The 16,143-nt window shown below is 32.8% G+C and overlaps 1 protein-coding gene across 1 annotated transcript; it reads right to left on the reverse strand.

Annotated features, from left to right (window-relative positions):
• Positions 1-1,821: 1,821 nt before the first annotated feature.
• Positions 1,822-2,946, reverse strand: LOC122604108 (putative F-box protein At1g47790). Its single transcript, XM_043777010.1, has one exon. The coding sequence runs from the start codon at positions 2,944-2,946 to the stop codon at positions 1,822-1,824; it is 1,125 nt and encodes a 374-aa protein (XP_043632945.1).
• Between the last annotated feature and the right edge of the window lie 13,197 nt (positions 2,947-16,143).

Below are 16,143 nucleotides of genomic sequence, written 5' to 3' on the forward strand. Positions count from 1 at the left end.
AAACACCATCCTCCACCATCATCCATACACCACAAACTTGTTTCTTGGCGTCATTATAGTATTCAAGTAGAGCAAGAGACTCTTTTATTTTAGCGATGGAAAAACGATCATAAAACCCGTGTGCTACACTATGAGGGAGGTTTATTTCTGTAAAGTCTTCACTCAACATATCAAACGCAACAACTAGATTAATACTAATCTCAGAAACTTTCCAATAAATACACCGATCATTTGTAGTTGTTGGATACAAGCAATTAATAAAAAATGAGTTAGAAGGCAGATTACCACGCGGAACTCTCCAAACCCGTGAGCTTAAGGTAAACACGAAAACCGAGTTAGGATGTTCAAAACCATTGATCAATACAACAAGAGGGTCAAAGCTATCAGGATGAACCCCAAAACCTAAAACAGGATACAGAATAGGCACATCAACAGCAATGGATTTTCCAAGTGTCGGATTCCAAATCACAGCTGTTCGCTTATTAAACCCATTCCCTTGAGATATACCAGATAAGCATAACAATCCATGAGACTACCAACAATGGAAACATACTTGTAGTTAGATTTGTAAGTGTTGACGACTTCATACCTTATAAGAAGCCGATGATTCTGGTGAAAGTTGGTGTAATCTGCAATAAAGAGACGGCTGTCGATTACTGATTTCCATGCTTTCGAAAAATACGGCCACTGATTTAGGAAGCCTTTTTATGATTTCGATTTGAATTTCAAAAGGAATGTTGTCTGCCATCCGCCCTCCTTTTCTCATGTTTTGATTGCGAAGGGGGATTTTGGGGATTGAAATTGAAAACCACAGTTAAATACTTAAATAAGCGCGCTTTTGGTGTTATGACTTATGCGAACTGGCCCATTTATAAATCTTATAACCTTCTGATGGCGTAATACGTGTATAAACCTAAGTAACTACAGTATTTGTTTCTTAAACTTTCATAATTATATATATACATTGATGATTTTAAACATTATTCATAATATATCATTCTAGTGATGATTATTTATATGATGAATAACAAAGACTTCTTGTAGTAAAATTCTGGTAAACTTTTTCTTATTATTATTCATATTATTTTTTTTTGAACGCACCCTATTGGGACTCTTAAATTACACGTATGCGCGAAACCTATACATGTGGGAAGTAAGACCCAAACCCAAGTGAATTCTATCAAGATCAAAGACTACATAGTTTATCTAATAAAGGTGATAAATGTGAAGTGTTAAAACAACAATTCAATACATAATGAAGAACAATTATATATCGTCACCCAGGTGGAATCAAAGACTGCATTTAGTTTTTTCTTTTAATTTAATTATCAAACAGTTTAATTAATAAAATGCACATTAATTTAAAACTTTATTCATATATAATAACAAAAAAATATTTACAATCTTAAACAAAATGTACTCTTTTACTAAAGATTAGGGTGTAAACTTCAGAATTAGTATTTGAACTTTTTATTTTTGGTTGGACCATCGAAAATAGATCTCGGGTTTGGTGTTGATTGCTTCTTTCTAATTAACAGAATTAGTATTTGGGATATTTGGTATTGAGTTTGAAATCACCATGGAAATGAAAAGAGCCATGTTTGGAACCTTAACTGAATAAACACTTTAATATGGCTGTCAGAATACCAGTTAAGGTTAGAGCCTAAATGGTGATCTATCTCCATTAACCAACAAACTATTAAGAATGCATCCATAAATCTAGTTTGAATAACACCAGTTATAATAAATGTATCATGAAACATAACACAATTTCACTTATGACCAAACTACCTCTCTAATGACTTGAACCTATTCATAAGGCTAAAACTGCAATTGGATCTTTATAGATTGCTCATCCAACTCATCTAGCAAAAGTAAAGTTGCCGTGTAGGAACTCACAAAGAATGAACCACGCCTGCCAATGATCCACACATTCTCGATGGCTCTTGTGCATGGTTGATAAACTACAAGTGATGATGCTACCCCAGATTTAGCTATAACTTTTTCCATAATGGGTTGGTCATTCTTACTAAATCCGAGAACCTTAGTCTCAAATGATGGTGTGTTCACGGTAAATAGCTTTGTGAACGATTTTGAAACACAATCCTCCACCATCATCCATACACCACAAACTCGTTTCTCGGCGTCATCAGAGTATTCAAGTAGAGCAAGAGACTCCTTTATCTTAGAGACGGAGAAATCATGATAAGTCCCGTGTGCTACACTATGAGGGAGGTTTATTTCCATAAAGTTTTCACTCACCATATCAAACGAAACAACAAGATTAATATGCCACTTAAAAGCTTTCCAATAAATACACCGATTATCTGTGGCTACCGGAGACACTTTTGGAAAATAAATGTACTTAGGTGGCAGGTTACCACATGGAACTCTCCAAACCCGTGAGCTTAAAGTAAACAGCATAACCGGTTTAGGATGTGCCACATTACCCACCATTACAATCATTGGGTCAAAATTATCAGGACGAACCCCAAAGCCTAAAGCAGCAAATATACAAGGCACATCAACAGCAATGGATTTTCCAAGTTTCGGATTCCAAATCACAGCTGTTTCCTCATCACAGCCATCCTCTTGAGAAATACCAGAAAAGCATAACAACCCTTGAGACGTACTAACAAGATATAGTTTGTTAAGTAGTTTAAACGATACGGGAACATTACAAACTTTGTCAAATTCGTGCTGGGAGAAAGTGTCATTGTCAACAATGGAAACATATTTGATTTCCTTCTCAGGAAAAGTATTGACGAATTCATACCTTATAAGAAGCCGATGATGCTGATGAAAATTGGTGTAATTGGCAATAAAGAGAGGGCTGTCGATCATTGATTTGCATGCTTTTGATATCGATCTGAATATGGCTACTGATTTAACAGGAAGTCTTTTGACGATTTCAATTTGAATTTCAAAAGGAATGTTGTCTGCCATTTCTCCTTTTCTGATGTTTGATTTCGAATGGTTGATTGATTTTGGGGATTGGAATTGAAAATCACATTTAGTTTAGTTAATCTTTCGGTGTTTGGGCCGTGCAGGTATGCTGCCTATGTATCATGGAAGGGTTTAATTGGCCCACTTAGAATCAATCTTATAACTTACTAGATAACCTTGTAATACGTGAATAAACCTACATAACTAACTTTCACAATATGATGGATAACAAAGACTTCGTGAGTATATGGTATGATTCTCGTAAATTTTTTTTACTATTATATTATTTTAAAAATAACCCATTTATTTGTAATTTGTAAATGAGCTGAAATTTCACTATCTAAAACCGATGGTTTGCGTTCTGTTTCTGGTTTTTCTTTTCTTTTTGTCCTTTGATTCCTCTTATTGTTGCTTGTGTTTGCACTACAACAAAATGTAATTTATTAGTGTGAAAAAAATTCTTAATTTGTTCACACTTAAAATTGTTAAAAAGTATTGACCTGAAACTGCAGCCACCTCAAACTGGTAGACCTCAGTCACCTGCACCAAACCGCCGAGTCACCTGCCACTCAACTAGAGAGACCAAGAAGCCACCGACTCCTCACTCCTGCTTCTCCCCCGCCCCCTCCAGATCATCATCATCTATTCATCATCATCATCATCATCATCATCATCATCATCATCATCATCAGACTCAGCTCCTCACCAGTTAGACGACCCCCAAATACTGCCTATACCATCTTCTCCTAGTGGCTAGTGCTGTTTTAAAAGCGCAAGCCTAGCCGTGATGACAAAGCCCGAAACCTCCAAAGACATAGAGCCAAGTCATCAAATTCCAATCCTCTGGTAAAGGATATTACGATGGAAGAACCAGTTCGAGTATATACACTTGCAAGGTCAAGGAAAGGTAGTGCAGCATCAGTTCAATAATAAATATCATTGTTGACTGTTATAGTTTGCAAAACTGAGAGTATGTAGAATGTTGGATTTAATCAATGTAACATTTTTGTGTATTCATTATATATTTTTTGCTTTTATATATTTTTGTGTATTTTTCTTTTTTTCTTATGAATTTTTTTTTTTTTTTAAAAGACACCCTGACAATCAGTAATGCCCTCCACCTATATACTTTTGTTTGGGCATTGTATTGTAGTATTAAACATGACAAGCAAGGAAATTGTCTAAATTATTTTCCATCAAATTTCCTTAATGTTTTTTGAACCAAACAACCCCTAATCTGTCAACTGAGTACGACTGGTCGAGACCGAAAGCGAAAAAAATATTGTCACCCAGTCAGTCTCAGCGTTCATTGCTTATTAGTTCTATCAAATGGTGAAGACTTAATACCCTTCATTGTATGTTGTCATTTCTAATCACAAGTAATAATAGACAAAAAAAAAAAAAAAAAAAGACTAAAAATGATAAGTATGATCTTTACAAAAGGTGAATACTGCTTTTACAAGTTTGTAATTGCGTTAATCAAATGACCAGAATTAGTATTTGAACTTTTTCTTTTTTGGGTTTAACCACCGAATTTAGATCTCGGGTTGGTGTTGATTGCTTCTTTTTCTAATTAACAGAAACAGTATTGAGGTTGATCACTATAGATATGAAGAGATCCATAAACCTTCTGTGAATGAGCACTTTGAAATTGTTGCCAAAATACCGGCCAGTTAGGTTGTGTACATCAGAGACTAAATGGTGATCTATCTCCATTAACCAACAAACTATCAAGAATGCATCAATAAATCTAGTCTGAATTACACAAGTTATAAAGAATGTATAACTAAACATAGCATAATTTCACTTACGACGGAATAACTTTCTAATGACTTGAACAGATTCATAAGCCTAAAACTGCAATTGGCTCTTGACAAATTGCCCATCTAACTCATCCAGCAAAAGTAACGTTTCCGTGCAGGAACTCACAAAGAATGAATGATGTTTGCCAATAATCCACAAATTCATGATGGCTTGTGTGTGTGGTTCATAAACTACAAGTGATGCTGCTAACCCATATGGAGCTATGACTTCTTCAATAATAGGTTGGTCATTCTTACTAAATCCTAGTACCCTAGTCATTACTGATGCATCTGGTGTGTTGATGGTGAATAGCTTTGTGAACGATTTTAAAACACCATCCTCCACCATCATCCATACACCACAAACTCGTTTCTTGGTGTCATCAAAGTATTCAAATAGAGCAAGAGACTCCTTAATCTTAGAGAGAGAGAAAGTACAAGTATACCGGCGTGCTACACTACGAGGAAGGTGTATTTCCATAAAGTCCTCACTCACCATATCAAACGCCACAACAGGATTAATACCCCTCTTATAACCTTTCCAGTAAATACATCGATCATTTGTAGCTGTTAAACACACGAAACTATGAAAAATAATTGACTTAGGAGGCAGGTTACCACGCGGAACCCTCCAACCCCGTGAGCTTAAGGTAAACACCAAAACCGGGTTAGGACGTTCAACATTACTGATCATTACAAAAACTATCAAGATGAACCCCAAAACCTAAACTAACATACAGATAAGGCACATCAACAGCAATGGATTTTCCAAGCGTCGGATTCCAAATCACAGCTGTTGGCTTAAAAGAAATATATATATATCCTCTCGAAAATAACCGAATAAGCATAACAATCCTTAAGATGTACCAATAAGTGATAGATGCTTAAGTTGTTCTAACGACAACGGAACATTACTTACAGTGTGTTGGGAGAGAGTGTCATCGTCCTTAATGGACACATATTTGAATTCAATCTTATAATGAGGGAAATTGAAACTGGCCGGAAATCACTGTTAAAATAAGCTTTCGGTGTTTGGGCCGTGCAGGTATATATGCGAAGTATCATGGAAGGGTTCAACTGGCCCATTTACAATCAATTCTATAACCCGTTTTACTGTTTTAGGCGGATATATACCATTTGCTTTTCAAACTTTTGTAATAATGTATATTGATGTGTTACATATAAAGAAACAATGACATTATTCTTCATTGTTGAACCATTTTGTATTGGACTTAAGGTTTGACTATTGGTAAAAGGTACATGTAATATCATAGTGGGAATTATAGTTTGACTAACACAACCTACAAAAACCAAACTAAAGGCCGACATCGTAGAGATCGATGTCCACAATTGACGAATTCATATCGACTATATATATGAAGTTTTAAAAGCGCAAAAAGCACTCTTGTCACAAAGGCCTAGCCGTGATGACAAAGCCTGAAACCTCTAAAGAAGTAGAGATGATGGAAGCCGAGTCATCGAGTTCATCAAATCCCAATCCTCCGGTAAAGGAGATGACGATGGAAGAACCAGTTCGAGTATATACACATGCAAGGTCAAGGAAAGGTAGTGTAGCATCAGTTCAATTATATCATTGTTATAGTTTGCAAAACTGTGAGTATGTAGGACGTTGGATTTAATCAATGATGTAACATGTTTGTGTATTCATATATATATATTTTTTCTTTTATATTCATTCTTTTTCTTTTTTTCTGATGAGTTTTTTTTTTTTATTTTATTTTAGAAAAAAGACAGCTTGACAACCAGTAATGCCCTCCACCTTTATAATTTTCTTTGGGCAAATTGTATTGTAGTACCCGTATTAAACATGACTAGCAAGGAAATCTTCTGAATTCTTTTCCATCAAATTTCCTTGGACTTTTTGAACCAAACAACCCTGAATCTGTCAACTGAGCACGACTAGTCGAGACCGAAAGCGAAGGAAGAAAAATTATCACCCAGTCAGTCTCAGAGATCATTGCTTATTAGTTCTATCAAATGGAATGATCATAAGTAGTTAATAGTTACCGTGTAACAAATACACTCAATGATGAAGACTTTATACCCTTCGTTTCAAAACACAACAAATAATAGACAAAGAAAAAAAAAAAAAAGTAAAAAATGATAAGTATGATCTTACAAAGTGTGAATACTGTTGTTTTTACAACTTTGTAATTGCGTTGATCAAATGAACAGAATTAGTGTTTGAACTGTTTTTTTGGGTTTAGGCACCCTAAATATATCTCGGGTTTGCGTCAATCAAATGAACAAAATTAGTATTGCTTGAATTCACTATGGATATGAAGAGATCCATGTTTAAAACCTTCCGTGAATAAACACTTTGATATTGTTGCCAGAATACCAGTTAGGATGTGTACATTAAATGGTGATCTATCTCCATTAGCCAACAAACTATCAAGAATGCATCCATAAATTTAGTCTAAATTACACAAGTTATAAAGAATGTATCACTAATTAACATAACATAATTTCACTTATGACAAAAGTATAACTTTCTAATGACTTGAACAGATTCATAAGCCTAAAACATGGAGATTGACAAATTGCTCATCCAACTCATCCAACAGCAGTAAAGTTTCCGTGTAGGAACTCACAAAGAATGAACCAGGTTTGCCAATGATCCACACATTCTCGATGGCTCCCGTGCTTGGTTCATAAACTCCAAGTGATGCTACCCCGGCTATCTACCATTTTTTGCATAATAGGTTGGCGTCATCATAGTATTCAAGTAGAGCAAGGAAATATGACATGGAGAATTTTTTGCATAAGGGCTGTATTTAACGTGCATAAATAAACTTGTATCTTCCATATTAAAAGCTCGCCCCTGATTTTCATGGTAAATGTATAAACAATTTATGCACCTTAAACACAACCCTTATTTAGCAAACCCCTTCCAAAAAATACTGTAATGTAATCTACCATGTCATATTTCCTTTTCTAATCCCATAAAAACCTGCTGCTATGAAACTAATTCTAACATGTTAGTCATTCTATTTATGGTACATTCATACCCCATAACTCGGTAGCATTGACCTCTAAATTTGACCCGAACCAGTAATCATGATCAGCAACCTGCAACCAAACCCAAATAAAATCATAAATATCCATTCTTGTCTTGTAGTATAGGTGGTCATTTCGGCCAATTTACTATTCAATTGGTTGGGTTGGTGCCCTTTATCACGGGCAAAATTAAAACCTTCGAGCTAAAAGAGTTGAAAGGCACCCGCAGTATTTATTTTAATGCATACAGCGTCTCAAATCCATTAGATTATACAAAATCTATTTTGTGCGTCAACCCAATGTGTTTCCCGTTACCCAACCACCATCTTGCCACCTCGATCTGTATTATAAAGTTTAAGTGATGAAACTTACATCATTCTGTGATGGGATAATCTTCTGAATCTCGTGAATGGCTACATCAAAATATCTTGAACTGAACAAATCCACAAGACCTCCTTAATTGAGAATAATGACATTTAAAAAGAACCCACACTTTTAGCTGGTGTATTCAGTCAAAACTTCACTTCTCACAACCAAAATATACCAAATAATAGGAAACCCACACTGATCTAAACCAGTTCGAAACTGTCCGGTTTCAGCTAAGCAACAGTTTGGTCCCAAACTCGACCTTGAACTGAACCGAAAACCATGGTTTGTTAATTAAAATATTTACAGTGAAGGACCGATTTTAGTCAATCTAGAACCAAACCAAAGACTAGCACTCAATAGAATCCTGAAACAGGACTGATTATAGATTCACCGTGTACGTCCAGACCTATTTTTGCACATCCTTGGATTTGAATCCAACTTAATTAAAGGACTAATATCAAATATCACATAAGACATCATTATTTAAGAAGCTGTTTTAGTTGTCTTAAACCAATGAAAAATTATATAAAAATCCTATACAGATTGTACAGTGGACTCTTTTTTTAATCAAATGAATGAACATATTTTGAAAGAAATTTATAATAGTAACATGTTAGGGACTGGAGGACAAGTCATAGGCTGGAAATTACCTTTTTTTGGTCAAATGATTGTAAATTCACTGTGTCCAGACCTATTTTTGCACATTCTGGGGTAGTGAAGATGTTGCACTTTTTTGGGTCTAAAGAGCTGTTTTAGTTGTGTTAAACCAATGAAAAGTTACATAAAAATCCTATATAGATTGTAAATTGGACTCTTTTTTCGGTCATTCAGAGAAATAAATAAGGCAGGCAAAATCATCATTAGCATTTGTGTCATAAGAAACGAGGTACCTTATAAGATACACACCAATTGGGCCTGTATAGCTTCTAACAATAAGTTCAAATTGCTTCTCTGAGAAACCACTATCCTGCAAAGTCAATTTTCTTGAATCAAAATATAACATAGAAAAACAAGAATCATCAAATTGCTAGGAATGTATTCATAAGCTAATACTGGGACCTTAGTTTCCAAACAACATCCCAAAACCTGCACAATGTTTTGGTGATTAATTTCACTAAGATTCACATGTTCCTTTAAAAACTGCTCCAATTGCCCCAAGTCAAATATCTGTGACTTCTGGGTTAGTACATGATTACCTCCTGGCTGGCATATACTAAGGTCGGTAGATATTGGCTTCCCTTGACTCTCGAACACATACACTAATTAATCCTCTTATAATTAGTAAGACTGGTTGCTACAAAACTAACTACAGAACTTGTGTAAACTGTTTCAAAATGGGAATATTTTTAATAGGTTAATTTACATACAAAAATCTAATCCACTCCTCCCTCCTGCTGTCACCAATGTACAATAACTGTTGCCAATTTTGATGATGGAAAACTAAAAACAAATTAGCCCTTACAACTGTTTTAATAGAAATATAAGATAGAAGTCACTAAATGCATAATGATTATCGTTGTGCAATCAGGTGCAGTAACTAAAAAACTAAGAAGTGTGAACAAATATTTTTATTTTGGGTCTTTTGGAGTTCCAATAAGCTTCAGTGTAAACACAATTTTGTCTTCCCAATTGTAAATGCATGACAGCACAAAACTTGCAACAAGGTAGACAATAGCAAAATATGATTTGAAGGCTATCACTGCAATTGGATCGTTACAACTTGCTTATCCAACTGATCTAGCAAAAGTAAAGTTTCCGTGTAGGAACTCAGAAAGGATGAACCATCATGGACGTTAATCTCCGTTTTCTTGATGGTCCCTGTGCGTGGTTCGTAAAGTGCAAGTGATACTGGCCGGTAATGATCTATTGTCCTTGTTTCCATAATAGGTTGGTCATTCTTCCTAAATCCTAGTACCTTGGTCCTTATTGATCCATCTGGTTTGTTGATGGTGAATAGCTTTGTGAACGATTTTGATGCACCATCCTCCACCATCATCCATACGTCACAAACTGGTTTCTTGGCGTCATCATAGCATTCAAGTAGCGCAAGAGACCCTCCTATCATAGAGATGGAAAAATCTTCATCAGGAGACCGGTGTGCTACACAATGAGGGAGGTTTATTTCCATAAAGACTTCACTCACCATATCGAACCCAACAACCAGATTAATACTCCTCTCAGAAGCTTTCCAATAAATACACCGATCCGTAACAACTGGAGTAGTGTCGTACGAAAAACTAATCGACTTAGGAGGCAAGTTACCACGTGGAATTCTCCAAATCCGCGAGCTTAAGTTAAACACCAAAACCGGGATAGGATGTCCAACACCATTGATCAATACAATCATAGGGTCAAAATTATCAGGACGAACCCCAAAACCTAAAACAGTATAATTTAAACCATCTTCGGAACGCAAATCAATCATAGAGTCAAAATTATCTGGATGAACCCCAAAATCTAAAACAGTTGATTCTAAATAATCTTTAGAAGGCACATCGATAGCAACGGATTTTCCAAGTGAAGGATTCCAAATCACAGCCCTTTTTTTCCAACAACCATCCTCTAAGCATAGCAATCCATGAGACGTACCAACAAGTGTTTCAGACGACACAGGGACATTAGCAACAGTGTGTTGGGAGAGAGTGTCATTGTCAACGGTGAAAACATATTCGATCTCATAATTATACTTGTAAGCAATGGTGAAGCATATAAGAAGCCGATGATGCTGGTGAAAGTTGGTGTAATCGGTGATAAAGAGAGGGTTGTCGATTACTGATTTCCAAGCTTTCAAAACCGATCTGAATACCGCCAGCGATTTCACAGGAAGCCTTTTCATGATCTCTATTTGCATCTCAAACGGAATGTTGTCTGCCATCCCTCCTTTTCTCAAGTTCCAATTTCGGGGTTTTTCACAGATCTTCGTCTAGGGTTTTGATTTCAAATGGTTCATTGATTGATTTTGGGGATTTTGGTGTTTGGGCCGTGCAGATATATATGCGATGGATCATGGACGAATTTAACTGCCCCACTTTTATAATTAATTTTATAACCTCCTAATGTTATTCGGAGTATTTGATTCTTAAATTTCCATAATAATGGTACATGAATATGGTAAAAGGGAAGGTTGTGGTGTTATGCATCCAGATTGGATGAAATCTTTTTTACATGCTAATTTTTTAATCCATAAATATATAATGAATAAATAATGAGCCTTATGTTTTTTATGGATTAAAAATTAATTAAGTGAGAAAGATTTCACCTAACTTGAGTACCTAAAAGCACCACCTTCACTTATTTACTATGAATATATATTAAGAATGCTAAAAAAAATGACTACTGTTTAAATGTATATCAATTAAAAAAAAGAAGTAATTATTATATAAAATTATAAATGATACATTGTATGAATACACAAAATATTTATTACTACATAGTTTAAAACTTTCAATTAAAAATTAAGTTAATTTAAATAAGATGAGGATACGTTATAATAATACATCATATAAAATTTACTCATTCTTACAAGATTGTCTATTGATAACAAAATGTAAAAATATTATATTCATCTAATCATTAAAAATATTATTTCGTTAATTGAAAAAAGAGCTAATAAATCTACCAATAACTAAAACAAGATTGTGAAGTATTTTGATCGATATGTGTCGCTTTATTAAAATGACACGTGTCCTTCTAAAATATTTTACCTACAAGATACGATAAATAAATCTTAAATATATAATTTTTTATAGAACGACATCCTAATATACTCCTACTTCTAAATTACACGCATGTCTAAGATGAAAACTCTGGACTCTCAAAAAATCCATATTAATCCACCCCCACCCCCCACAAATATGGGAAGTGGAACTCGAACTCAGATTGATCCACCCAAAGCCAAAGACCTTACCAATGAGCCACCAACCCCATTGACAAGTGAATCTTATATAATTAGATTATTAAATAATTTAGATTTTTCATACAATCAAAATTATCTATACTCCTTATAAAACACACTCAACCCCCCATTCCTTTAAATTTAAGAACCTGAAATTACTTTTACGTTAATAATTACACCGTCACCGCCTCATCGACACTGCACTGCGCGGGCACCAATCTAATTATATTAAAATATTATAAAATTTATTGATACCATAATTGCCTATTTCCATCACCTATGTTTATCAAAAAGGAAGGGGATTTCTTAAAGTTATTCCAACTTGACTAGTCAAGTTGGGATAATCTTGACCCTTGTTTCATCCAAGGGTCAAGATTTAAAACTTGACCCTTGATTTTCATTCAAGGGTCAATATCTTCCCAACTTGATTAGTTAAGTTGGGAAAACTTTAGGGAATCTTAATCCTATGAAAAATGTCTATCCCCTTTAGACTACTCTTAGAAAGACGAAATGTATATTTTTTTTTCTTTTATAGAAATCCAATCTTACTATAACCGTACATCATACGGGTATTAATACTAGTATATAATATATATATATATATATATATATATATAGGGGTTGGGTATTGTAAAACAAGTATTAATGTAAAACATATAAGACAAAATCTTGACCTTTAGATCATGGTTAAATTGATGCACAAAGATTCACGAAGCAATTGATGCACAATGATTTTTATGATGCACGATGATCTTTAGTGAAGAAAAACATAGTGTTTTACTTGTTTTACTTTAATACTTGTTTTATTTTACCCAAAACCTATATATATATATATATATATTACAAAATTTAAAACCTTGAATAAGGAATCAAATTTCAAGAAAATATAGTAAGCCTAATATATAACAAATTTTTATAGTATTATATAATCTCCATAATAACTAAAGAAGAATTGTTATTCATCTTTGAAAAATTTATGATATCATATGATTTTTGAATTTTTTTAAGTAAATACTTTTAAATACTTACTAAAAATCTTAATTATTCATTGGTATGAAATGACTTTTTTAATAATGCAATAGTAATAATACTTATAATGATTTTTTAAAATATATTTTTTTTGTCTTAAATATTAGTTAAGATGTCTACCCAAATTAATTAGCTAGTTGGTTATAAAAAGCAATATTTAAAAATATAAAAAAGATAAAAGTATATGACAAACGTTATTATTGTCTTCATCTTTTGCAAGGCTTATAATTTCAATGGATATCAACAATACAGTTTATTTCATATTTATTATAATCTACTCATATTTCTAAATTACACGCATTGCACGGATAACGTGTTAGTATATATATATATATATGGTAAGGTTCAATTAAGAACCATTCACATATGAACATATATAGACAATATTAAGTATAATTTGACCTGTTCATATGTGAATGAATATGTTCACATATACCTATCACATTGTTTTGGTAATAAATTACCTAAGATAATCTACGTTGAAGACCTAGATTAATTATGTAACCGAACTTTCGTTCGTGAGGTTAAGGGCTTGTAAAATACGTTTAGATTCAAAGATGCGTAAAATAGAACATGATTATCAAAGATTATGTCGATTTAAACAAAAGATGGAGGTCAAAGATATTCGCAAAATATATGTAGAAAATAAAGTATGATGCAACTAATATCGTAAGAAACAAGATGAAAACAAAGTTTAGATAAACAATGCAATAAAATAAAGAGTAGGGAACAAAGAACACCGAGATTTGTTATCGAGAAAAAACCCTTAATCCTTTAAGGATCGCCGGCATAAAAACCCCGGGAGGAAGCAATCGTCCATGCCTTTGTTCTCTTATTAATCGTGTTTAAAAATTATTACAATGATGAATTGGTTGATCGATATTTCTAAGTGTAAGAATGAAAATGAGAATAATAAGAGTAGTGTGTGAATACAAGTGTTGTGAGCAGAAAGATAATAAAAAATTAGATGCCTAATATCGATCAACTTCCTTCGTTTATATAGACTCAAGATCTTAACTAACTATCCGATTTTGTAGGGATCATCTGGGTCTTCATAGTTGAACGTTGGACATATCTTGACTGATATTGTGGCCGTTGGAGATATTCTCCTCATGCTGAAATCAACTTGAAGTCCAATTATGTTGGTGGACTAAGTCTTTCTTGCGTGTTGATAAAATATTACATGTGTTAAATCCATTTTATACCGTTAGAGGTATTCTTCCAAGCTTGATATCGAACATTCTGGGATCTGCATACTTATCTCATGTGGAAATAATAATAATAATATTTGGAATATATCGTTAGTAAGATATAAATAAACAATCAGAATATTCAACTATGTCAAGATCATGAGACTTCAATACCTTGGACCTTCAAGATAATGAAACCTGAAATTTCACCCGTAACACACATATGAACATCAAGTTATAATATAATAGTTCTCATGGTTTTTTCAATTTAAATAGTTCTCACATGAACCTTTACCTATATATATATATATATATATATATGGGAAAAGTGAGTATGGGGAACCACTCACACACAAATATTTTAATAATATTTGTATTTTAAACAAACGATGGGGCTCCTACAATATTCATGGATTAAGAAAACAAAGTGTGAGAAGTTCCCCATCTAAGCTTAGATGGGGGACAACCCCATACTCACTTCCCCCTATATATATATATATATATATATATATATAATAAAACAGTAGTTATTCTAGCATTCTAAAGTCATCCAACTCAACTTAAAACTATCTTTATACTTTGCCACATAAGATTTTTTCTTTGTGTCATCTCCATGAATATTTCCATTTAATATATACTACATTCCTTTTTCGTTACAATACGAATAAAATAAAATAACAATATATTAAATAAAATAGTCAACTTTTTATTTGTTTCCAAATAAATAATTGCTAGCACCTTTTTTCAATATATAAGTTTGTTAATTACTAACCTATAAATACGTCTATATCAATATGTGTTTTGTACGAAGTGTCTAAGTCAGTATATCAAGTTTATTTCACAAAATTGTTATTGTTAAATGTATGTATGTATTCTAATATTTTGTTTTTCCACTCATTAATGTAGTGGATCTGATATTAAAAAAATTTTGAATATTAGATTTTTAAATACTTTTAATTAATTTTATATAATTTTTTATTTAAATGTTGCTTATTAGAAATTTTATTGATTAAATACTAAAAGTTTTAAAAATATAATTCAAGAACCGTGCATCGCACGGAGCAAAAATCCTAGTATATATATATATATATATATATATATATATATATATATATATATATATATATATATGTAGGTTAGGGGTAAATTAAAACAATTATTAACCTAAAACAGATAAGACAAATTGTAAGCTTAACATGTGGCAAAGGATTTAAATTGTTTTTAAAAATATGTTGAGGCTATTTTAGGTAGAATACCTTTTGTAATATTTATGTATAATTGTATATATCGTCCATCCGTTCATATCTCAGTATCTCAATCATATACAATTATACACCCTTATTTTTAGGAACTTCTTCGGCTCTTCCCATTATCCACTAATATCTCCATTCTCATTTTTTTTCCTTTCTGAACATTCTCCTTTTCTGTACATACGGAGGTAACAAACGACGACTACTATTATTATTATTATATTTTTTTATATATAAAACATCGCTTTCATTAGAAATTAATAGGATTTACAAGAAATTATAAAACATCACTTTTATTATTATTATTTTTTTTATATATAACATCACTTTTATTATTATTATTATTATTATTATTATTATTATTATTATTATTATTATTATTAATCCAAATCTAAATCTTAATTTGAAACTGCAGATCAATGATTAAACAATATGCTGATCTTAGCGATATTTGGATCAACCAAACCACATCTACGAATAGGTTGATTTCCTATTGCTTCACTAGACAAGTTTTGGTTCTGTTTGATGTTGTCATGGTGCATCACTTTGTATGAGGATGCAAAGTATATGAATTTTGATTTGAAAGATGGTCATCAAAGTTAATCTTGGTGCATCAGTTTTCTACTAAAATGTGATTAAAG

This window comes from Erigeron canadensis, chromosome 6, assembly GCF_010389155.1.
Source record: "Erigeron canadensis isolate Cc75 chromosome 6, C_canadensis_v1, whole genome shotgun sequence".
In the NCBI taxonomy this organism is placed as follows: Eukaryota; Viridiplantae; Streptophyta; class Magnoliopsida; order Asterales; family Asteraceae; genus Erigeron; species Erigeron canadensis.